This window comes from Sprattus sprattus (genome assembly GCF_963457725.1).
Source record: "Sprattus sprattus genome assembly, chromosome: 11".
NCBI lineage: Eukaryota > Metazoa > Chordata > Actinopteri > Clupeiformes > Clupeidae > Sprattus > Sprattus sprattus.
The window spans coordinates 10,719,286-10,730,425 of NC_137909.1; the positions used below are offsets into that span (position 1 = coordinate 10,719,286).

At 47.1% G+C, this 11,140-nt stretch overlaps 1 protein-coding gene across 1 annotated transcript; it reads right to left on the reverse strand.

Annotated features, from left to right (window-relative positions):
• Window positions 1-5,015: 5,015 nt before the first annotated feature.
• adra1ab (adrenoceptor alpha 1Ab) lies at window positions 5,016-9,347 on the reverse strand (the record flags this gene model as incomplete). Its single annotated transcript, XM_080847460.1, has 3 exons — window positions 5,016-5,213; window positions 5,354-5,637; window positions 8,414-9,347. The coding sequence occupies 3 exons, from the start codon at window positions 9,345-9,347 to the stop codon at window positions 5,016-5,018; spliced, it is 1,416 nt and encodes a 471-aa protein (XP_080703586.1).
• Window positions 9,348-11,140: the final 1,793 nt, after the last annotated feature.

Genomic DNA, 11,140 nt, shown 5'->3' on the forward strand with positions numbered 1-11,140 from the left:
ATTAGCATGGTCACCTCATCATTCTTTAGTCTCTGCAGGTTGTCGATACGGAGGGTCTGTCCCTTGACGACTGGCTGCAGCAGCGGTCATGCTAATGCTAATGCTAACGTTCGTCCCATCTCCCAATGAAGCTCAGTGTTAGTCCTGCTTTTCCTCCGTTAGAACTATATCTGAAACACCTGCTCAAGTGTTTTTGTCTGTTTAGCCTTGTGAATTGAGCGAGCTGGTGTACATGTTTTTATATCTTGTTCTAATTGAGAGTAGGAAAGGGCTGCCCAGTTGAGGTGTTGAGTAGCAGCTGTTAACCGATCCAAAGGTGCCAGTTTGTGTGTTATTGATGCTCTGCAGTGTTGTTCTCTGATGAGACGGCTAAGGGCTCGCTGTGGTGTAAATGCATGTTGACATGTCATTTTGAGTAATGTACTCGAAACTTCCGTGCCATGTTCCTTCTGAAGTGGAGAGCCTGTGAGTTAGAGTTGGGTTCTCCTTGGGCAGCGCTCACACGTTTAGCACACTCTGTTTTTCATTTCACAACATGACTGTGTCATGCTTGTTTTTCTTCCTCTCCTTCCTCCTCTTTTCCTAAAGCCTGACAGATATGCCATGGCCTATCCCTGTCACGATGGTCTCGACACACGATACCTTTGTTCTAGATAGCAACCTGTTCTGACTTTGTTCTGGTCTGGTTCTAACACAGAACCTCTCTCTCGGTCTTTGCAGAAAGAGTGGATTTTGAGAGAGAGAAAGAGAGAGAGAGAGAGAGAGAGAGAAAGAAATAGAACTCATGAAGATCCCCAAAAGATCTAGAACAAACGTTAGGAAGGCTACAGCTTTTTGCATCAGGCTGATGAGTGTCTGCCCTCCTCATGGTCTGCTCCCGCAGGATGGACAGGAGCACAGTAGCCTTCTCCAGAGCACAGAGAGCTCCTGTGTAGGTTAGATATCCATCTTCCCTCAGAGTGCTCCGGAATGGGATTCAGACCTCTTGGCTCCAGCGCCATGGTCCCTCACACACCTCTCAGCTTCCCTGTGACTCCTCATATTTTTGCACTCATCCTTTCCTTGACTATTATTATAGTTACTTTATTCATGTTTTTACTTTCCCCTCTACTTCTAGCGTTGTATTGTCAGTTTCAACCTGAGGTCCCTACGCCAGAGGTGGACTGGGGCCAATGCTTTGGTGTTTTTTTTTTAGCCTGAGTCTCCGTTGTGCATGCTTGCTGTTGGAATGCACATCTGTCAAACGGAGGTTGACGCCGCCTCCATGAGTCATCCTTCCTCTTCCTCAGACTAGGCCCTTTCAGCCGCTAGACTGGGAACTTGGCAGGACACAAAGCCCAAGTTCTTCTGAGTATTTCTCTGTTCTCTTTGTGCATCTTTCTCTTCCTCTCTTTTTCCCCCCATTTCTCTCTCTGACTCAGTCCCCAAGGCTCTCTCGTCGTCCAATCAGTTGTGGCCCCCTTTCTTTATTTGTCGTGGCAACGCTTCTCAAATCCGATGTTGCCTATAGCAACCTTTCTGCCCCTGGTGCTAATAGAAACACAGTGTGATTGGAAGGTATGTTGTATAAATGTACACTCACCCACGGACACTCAGACACACTTCAGTCATAGCCTCTAGAGGCCACTCAGTGATAGCCTGTCCTAAACTCTTCCATGTTCCAGTGATTGTATATTCTCTCTGCTTTCGGGTCCAAACGCATCTGGCATATTGGGTGGGGTTGAAGTGTGCTTTTTACCCACAGTCACACATTGGCCTTGTGTGTGTGTGTGAGTGTGTGTGTGTGTGTCGCTGCGAGGCTGTCGGAGGCAGGGGCAGTTTCCTGCAAACACCACACCGCAGGGTCACTCAGTCCTGCCACACGCCCAGGAGCTGTGGGCCTTCACACATGCCTTAAGCAGCACTTCACTACTCTCCAGACAGATGTCAACCCCTCATATGATGCGTGTCCTACACACACACACACACAGGCTTACACATACGAACACATAGTTTGAGGCTTATACACAAAGACACACACACTCACACACTCCTCTTTGCTTGGATGTTTTTTCTATGCCTCTCCAATATGTGCTGTATGTTAATGTGCAGATTGAGAAGAAATAAGCTTTCAGTGTGAGGTTGCTTATGCTGTGCCCCCTCTCCCTCCTCCCTGCACCCCCCACCCCCACCCTCACCCACCCCTGCCTTGGTAGAATTGAAGCTGTTTGATGGTGTTGTTTTGTTGGCTATGGAGTGCAAGGATGCTTGATCTCTGTGACATGTACTGAGTCTTATGGATGGCCATATAAAGATGATTTCAAAGAAGTGAAAAATTAAAGCGAAACATGATACCCTTACATTGCTCCATGCGCTTTACTCGTGGCTGATTCTGATTCAATTCAATTCACTGATATAGCATAAAATGTGTCTTTTTATCTGTCACTATTACTCTCTCTCTCTCTCTCTCTCTCTCTCTCTCTCTCTCTCTCTCTCTCTCACTCACTCACTCTTTCTCTCTCACACACACACACACACTCACAAAGAAACACAAAACATTTACATAATCATTTATTTTGATGTAATCCATGTGAAGAATGGGCAAAGCGTGGGGGTCAAAGTTTATTCTACACTGTCGCCAGCACATCAGCGTCTACATTATCTTTGGTGGCTGGTGATCCTTAACTCCTCTCATAAGGGGACATTCTCCAATGCACAGAGGCACCACCATACAGCACACTGAGCAATAACCACCTTTAACCTACCTCATGAACATACAACCAAACAGCCCACATAGAAAGATCATTAGAATTGTGAACATGAATCACATGTACCTAGCTGAACATACAACCAAACACAACTGTTACAGTTAGACAGGATATTAGTGCTGTAACCAATGCAATCAAAAAATATGTACACTACGATATGTGTATTCTCTGTATTAATTTTATAGCCAACAGAATCAACAAAAGTCACCATAATATCATGAAACATAGTTTCTTCAAGTACTTGCTGAAAATGTTCACATTAAAAAACAGTACATACATGCAGTTCAAACTATCATGGCACCTCAGAACTTTCAACATGAAATACGTGCAGTTGCAAATTTGAACACCAGGTGGCAGCACATACTACGCAGTGCCGATTCCAGAGATAGCTGCGTAGAGGTCTGACCACCGATTCGTCCCTGACGGTGCGGCAGGAAACACCGCTGCTTACACAGAGATGTTGATGAACATTTACACACACATTTACATTGACTTCTCTACACAAAGTTAGGTCATCTCACATTCAACATGTAAAGTGATAGAGTACATTGTTTTTGTTGACTTATTTAGATTCATCAAAATCTAAAAAATTCGATGTGAAGCAGAAAAGGACAGGACATAAAACCTTATATATATATATTCATTTCAGACCTTTGTTACATAATATTAAAAACTATTTTGGGATGTAATTCATTTGAGAGTGCTTTTATGGGATGTTCAGAGACAAATCACGACACGCTGCGAGAGATTGTGTTCCTCATCCTTCCTGGCATCTCTGCAGGATTACTGTTCATTCTCCTCATTCAATTCCAAGCTCCTCCACAACTCACATAAATCAAAGATACAATCATCCTTCATTTCAAACAAAGAGCCACTGCTGTACACACAGACTGACAAATAACCAGCACACAAAACAACATGGTGCTCTTGGTGCTCTCTATGGTGTTAGCCAGAAAATATAAACAGATGTACAGAATGTTCCACAGGCCCACCATTTTGAGCTAAATTCAGGAAATACTCAAGGGCTCACGTCACAGAGAATGAACAACATTATCTTACATTCCACAGTGAAGTCCACCAATGAGACAAGAACAATTCTGTTTCCGCCGCTCTCTTCTGACTCCTCCAGGGTTCTGCCAGGTTGGTTCACATAGTTTCAGGTGAAGATATGTAGTCAGTCTCTCCATGTTTTCTTTAGAAGTGGGTAACACACCCCTGCCTCTTCAGCTGGACTGAATAGACCACCATGTGCGCGTGAGAGCTGCAACCAAGTCCTTTGATAGTTTGCCATGGGCTGATTCACTGCGTGTGTGTGTGTGCAATCCTCTCTCATCACCCACAAGGCGAAATTTTCCATTTGATCAGTTTGATATTCAGCTCAAGCAGGGCTGTGAGTATGAATCAGTGGTGTGTATTTCTAACTTGATCAGTAATACACTGAGCTCAACCAGCGGTGAGTATCTGAGCCAGCGGTGAGTATTTCTCATTTGATCAGTATTACACTCAGGCCCCCCATAGGTGTGTGTGTCTGAGCCGGTGGTGTCCAGCCCAGCTCATCCATATTTAATTTCCATTAGAGACTCAGAGGCCTGCACCCCCCCCCGGGCCCAGAGCATAAGGGTGCGGCGCAGGACTGATTTCGATTGTGGGCGCAGGCGAGAAACTGATGCGTGTGCAGGAATGGAAGAAAGACATGTCTCGCGGGACTCTGGTAAAATATAAATATATGTATGAAATAAAATAAAAGTATTTTTGGTTCTTAAACTAAAGAATGTTATGCTTGTTTGCAGGAAGGCAGCAGGAAATAGCTCAAAGACGCAAGATTAGGGGTTTTATGACACAATCACCCCTTGTAAACGTCCCGCTGTGGGATTTAGCAGGCAGGAGTGGGACAAAACGTGAAAGATGTGGACGGGAGTGGGACGAAATATGACATTCATTTGCGGGAGAGAGACAGAATATATGTGGAAGCAGGCAGGAGATCCTGCACAGACCTCTAGTTTGGCTTCTCCACACGGGAGACCTGAACCACAGTAGGTATCCAATGACCAAAAACTGCAGCAAAGAGGAAAGCTCCCTGTCTCTCTCTCACTCTCTAACTCTCCCTATCTCTCTCTCCTTATATCTCTCTCTCTCTCTCTCTCTCCCTCTTTCTCACTCTCCCTCTCTCACTCTCCTTATCTCTCTCTCTCTCTCTCTCTCACTCTTTATCTCTCTCCCCCCCTTTTTCCTTTGGCAACTGTGGCCTGGCCTTGATACGGCCCAAACTCAGCTGCATGCCGGGTCATCTCCAGGCGTAGGGGTCCAGGGTTTGGAGTTTCTGCATAGCATAGGGCTGGGGTAATGGTGGCAGATTCCTTTGGAGTGGGGGTAAACATAGTGGGGGTAAATCCTGTGGTAGGTGGGGAGGGAGACACTCCTAGGGGGATGAGGGGGCAGGTACTGCTGCAGTTTTGGCGTTAGATACTGGAGGTGGGGATATGGTCTTAGGCAGGGGTGAGGGCAGGGGCAGGGGGGAGAGGGTCAAAGGGAGAGCAGGGGGCAGGGGAGGTCCCTCTCCCCCGCATACAGCACCCCCCCAGTGGAGGGTCACAGCTGAGGCACACTGGAGTGCAAGCGGGAGCGTGGGGCACTGAGGGGGGGTGTTGGGCGCGGGGCAGGGACTCAGGGGTTTCTGAGGGAGGGGGTGAGCTGGGTGGAGGGTGTGTAGCAGGACTGGAGGAGGGTCTGTGGTTCAGACACTGTCTGCGGAGCACGCTGAGGAAGGCCCTCTTAAAGTCCTGGCTGAAGCACGGGTAAATGATGGGGTTCAAGCAGCTGTTGAAGTAGCCCAGCCAGAACGTCACCTTGAACACCGTCTCAGATGGGTGGTAGGCCGGGAACATGGAGCCTGCAGGAGAACACATAACACTCACATTAATTTACACACACACACACTTATACATACACATGCACACACACACCCAACACACACACAGACACTCACACATGCAACACAGATCAGTTATTTACAGTATACACATGCACATATGCACACACGCACGAACACACACACACACACACAAGCACAAGCACACACACACACACACACACACACACACACACACACACACACACACACACACACACACACACACATAACAAAGACTCAGTTATACACAAACACACATGTACACATTTCTATACTCACAGCCATCACATAATCAACACAACAGAAAACACCCCAAGCAGTCAGAGACCGTTTTATTCCCACGAGTGTGTCTTTTAAAGGGCATGTGTTCTTCTCTGTCTCAGCTCAGTGCATTTCTGCTTCTTCTGACATTCAAAGTCCACACACACACAGTGGCACTCAGTGTGACACACACACACACACACACACACACACACACACACAAACACACACACGTGTACACACTCACACACAAACAAGCATGTACACACAAAAACACACGAATGTGACACGCTCAAATACAAACAAGCATGTACACATATACACAAACACACATGCACACATGGTCACACACTCACACACACACACACACACACACACACACACTGTAGGTCATGAAAGTCTGGACATTATTAGTTTCACCATTCACCATTTCACTCTGAGACAGGCCCCCAGCATATTTCAGCATTTTCACACTTCTCTCAACACCATGTCCACTTTTTAAAAACCTCTTCAAACAGTGTGCTTCACAGGCACACACCTGGACACGTCAATGAACCTTTCATGCAAAATGTACTACAACCACCAAAACACTTCATACTTCACCCAAAAGTGACTAATGCAGCCAGCCGGCTACTGTGCCCAGCCAGTCAGTTACTGTACTACTGTACAACAATTTCAAGCATAGAGTTTCTGTCAAAATACAGCACATTTCCATCTACAGTGATAAAAGTGACTGGTTTTGAATCGAGCATCTAAATGCAGTTGTCCAGAGTTTTGCTGGTGGTGAACATTGACTTCGGACGGTTTTCACGAATTTCAGAAGAAGTGGTCATTGAATGCATTTTGTATCAAAGCAAAGCAAAAGCATCCACAGTTTATCTCACATAGTCTACTGATATGGGGAATGTGTGAAGTGTTTTGAAAAGATATTGAAGGTGAAAATGGTTGTAAAAAAAACTGTAAGGTGTCTCATGTTTTTTCATACGCTTCTCTGAATGAACTGCAACACTCCATCAAAACTCCATCAACTACCGAATCGAGGCTCCATCAAAGCTGCAACATCATCTCAAAAGCATATTCATCTTATTGTCACCTGATGCTCATCTCAGCCTGAGAGACAGGCAAGGAGTCCTCTGTGCCTGATATGGTGTGTATCCTGTGGGCTGAATCAGACCCACCCCACACATTCACTCACTGATATTCATTAATCCATAATAGTATAAAGGCAAAGGACTATAACTTAGCGAATATGTGAAAGGATTTAAGAGGACCTAGAACAGATACAATGGTGTATGTTTCCGATGTCCAAAACATCTCAGAATCAAACGTACTCATTCACTCACTGATTAGAGGGTCACGTTTTGTTTGTTTGTTGTTTGTTGTGTTGCAGGGGTGTTTATTCATGCGATTTTCTGTAACATAAAGATGTTGAACAGGATACACCTTTCACCCTTATGAGCACATGTGAAGGGGAGTTTAGAGGACATAGGACAAATAACATGAATGTGAATGTAATTCCCTACCATGACAGCAGCTGTAGCTCATATTACTGTAAGGTCAGCCTAACACATTTATTTTCATGTCCTTCTAAAATGTCATCTCTTTGGTTTTTAGCGGTTATTACCATATGTGGTCAAATTTATTTAATCGTATTGATTCTTACAGCATTTATAATTACACCTGCAATGAGTATTGATTAAAAACACACACACACACACACACATATGCACAACTAAATCTCAGAATCACTTAATTTTCATTGGGATCAGTGAAATCCTGCTGTGTATCAATATGTCAGAGATGTCAGGTTTCAGATGGTATTTCAATACATAATGCAAAACCACATATATAATGGTGCAGTAGGCTTCTGGTCACACTACACACAATCAACACTGTGAGCGAGCAGACATAGTATATAGGGGAACAAACACCAACCAGTGCAAAAGGGCACTCTCTCTCTCTCTCTCTCTCTCTCTCTCTCTCTCTTCATCCCCCTCTATCTCTCTCTCCCTCTTTGTCTCTCTCCATCCCCCTCTATCTATCTCTCCTTCTCTGTCTCTCTTCATATTCCTCTATCTCTATCTCCCTCTCTGTCTCTCTCCATCCCTCTCTATCTCTCTCCTTTCATCTCTCTCTCTCTCTTTCCTTCACTTCCTCTTGCTCTAAAATAGAGTAGATGCAATCTCGCTTTCGGGGGCCAAGAACAACATGATTTATATTTCCCAGTCCAGCAGGCTTCAAATGTACTGGTAATCAGTGATGGAGAATGAAGATATCAAGCCTTGTTATCAGGCCTTAACACTGTCACTTTGTTACAACTGCTGAGAGATGACATCTCTATCCCCCCCCCCCCCCCCATGCACACACACACAAACACACACAATACCCCCACCTCCCATGCACACACACACACACACAAACACACAAACACACACACACACAATACCCCCCCCCCCCATGCACACACACACACACACATATGTTCCTGACTCACCGATGGGCAGCACCAGGAAGAAGGGCAGCCAGCAGAGGATGAAGCAGCCCACCACCATGCCCAGCGTCTTGGCCGCCTTCTGCTCCCGCGAGAATCTCAGCAGGCGGAGCAGGCTGCAGTGCCCGTCCCTCTTCAAAGGCCCCTCCACCTGTTCCGTCCCTCCCCCACCCCCATCCTGCTGCCGAGCCTTCTGGCCGTTACCTTGGTGGATCCGCAGCATCCCAGCCTCTGGGTCCAGCGATCGGGTGCGGGAGCGTCTGCGTGCACGAGAGTGGCGGCTCGCCACCACGTAAACACGCCAGTACATGAACAGGATGACGCCCAGTGGCACGTAGAAGGAGCCGAGGGCGGAGAAGAGGGCGTAGCCTGGCTCCTCGTTCACGCGGCACACCGATTCATCGTCAGGCATCGGCTCCCGCCAGCCCAGGAGCGGCCCGACCGAGATGGCCGCCGCCAGCGTCCAGAGCAACACCAACGTCACCACGGCGCGTTGCCCGGTCACGATCTGTGGGTACTGCAGCGGTCGGCTCACGGCAAGGTAGCAGTCGACGGAGATGGCGCACAGGCTGAGGATTGAGGCGGTGCAGCAGAGGACGTCCAGAGCCGTCCACACGCTGCAGAGCAGCCGGCCGAACACCCAGCGGCCCAACAGCTCCGCGGCCAGCGAGAAGGGCAGCACAGCCGCGCTCAGCAGCAGGTCGGCCACCGCCAGGTTCACGATGAAGTAGTGTGTCACGGAGCGCAGGTGCCGGTGGCAGGCTACCGACAGGATGACCAGGATGTTGCCCAGCACGCCACACACCATGAACACCAATAGCACCAGCCCCAGTGCCACCGCCTTGCCCACGGGTACCGAGGCCAACGACGCCAGGCTGCAGTTGGGGCAGTGCCCAGGCAGAGAAGAGGTACTCGAGTTCCCCTCAGCAGGGACCATCTCAGAAACACAGCCACAGGAGGTGACCGCCACCACTCTGCTGGGCTGGGATCACTGCTCTCTAGCGCCTCCTGGTGGTGACGACTCCTATCTGCAGCCTGAAGTGATCACTGTTCTCTGCAGAAAGAAATACCTGAGCTGAAGCTATCTGCTAAGGGCCACTGGTCTCCTCTGTTCTCTTCCCAGTCTCCTTCTCCACACCACCAACAGCCAGTCTTCATAGACATCCTTCTTCAGGGGGCAATGCTTCTGTGCAAATGAATTAGACATAATCAAACACAATTACACATTAGCAGACAAGGGTGAAAGTGTGAACTGTAGATTTGTTGTGGAACTCACACCCGCAAAAATGAGAAACAAATTCTTTAATTTCATAGATTTTCATCATTTAATTCATCCCCATGAGGTTTAATTTAGGAAAAGATTAATTGAGGGAAAAGGCAGTGATTGATTAATTTAGGAAAAGGCAGTGCACATTTCACATCTTCCATGCAGATTTTTCCTATCATTTCATAAAGACATTAGGCAAAGCACACTGATTGCAGACATGTACAGAAATCAGTTTGTAACAGATTATACTGGAGTCAGAGGTGTTGAGTATTTCATTACATTACACTGAACAGTGAGAAGTGCTTGCACACAGTACCATGCTGATGGAGAGCGATCAGTTTCAGTCTTTCATGCTTTCATATTCTCACTGGACGATTAGCGCTAGCGAAGCTGTTATATGATACTTAAAATGAGTCCAGTTATCCAGCCTCCAGGTTGTTCAGTTCGCTAAGCATCCCTCTCTCCTACTCTCTCTCTCTCTCTCTCTGAACTTCCCATCTCATCACTGCAGAGTTTCTGTTCTGGAGCCCAGTCAGCCTGCAGCATCTGCTGGGCTCAGTGACATTCTCATCTGTCAGAACCCAAATGGACTCCTACACAGAACAACACATTCACACTCTGCTAACTTTCAGCTAATTTCTTACACTGGGCAGAGAGCTGCAGGAGATAATCTCTCCCGTCTCCCACAGCTCCAGCCCCCCGCCCCCCCCCCCCCCCCCCATCCCCGCTCCCCCAGCTCCTGAGTATGAAAGAGAGCAGCTCAAGCCTCCACACTGCATTGGAGAAACACCTGAGGCATTGCTGTTTGTATTCAGATGGTAAGCTCACTGAAGGTTAATCAGTGAATTTTTAAATGTGAAATGTAAATGCGTAAATCTGAGAGAACATGAGTCTTTGAGTCTTTGAGTGAAATCCAGTGTCCTGGGCTGAGATAGTGAGGGTATCTGACACACACACACACACACACACACACACACACACACACACACACACACACACACACACACACACACACACACACACACACACACACACACACACCCACACACTGATCTGATTACCTGATATGATACTCAATGTTACTGAAAAACAGTAGAGTTACAGATTAAGCTCAGAATCAGTAGATACCAAACACAGCCCATGCTCTTCCCTGTAGGTGTACACCAGGACTTCCCGGCAGTACAGTCAGGACTTATTTCCTGGTTCCTCCTGCAGATGTACAGTAACAGTAAGCAACCTCCGATTCAGATACATGTAAGCCTTTTCTGCGTGGGAGTTTCCATTCATGGTGAAAAGATAACCAAATACACAGGCAAACACAGCGAACACACAGGGGTGCCTACTGTTGATGTTAGAGGATTAGGGAACAGAGGGAGAAGACTGACTCTCTCTCTCTCTCTCTCTCTCTCTCTTTCTCTCTCTCTCTTTCTGTCAGCATCTACCTACACACACATCTGAAGGGA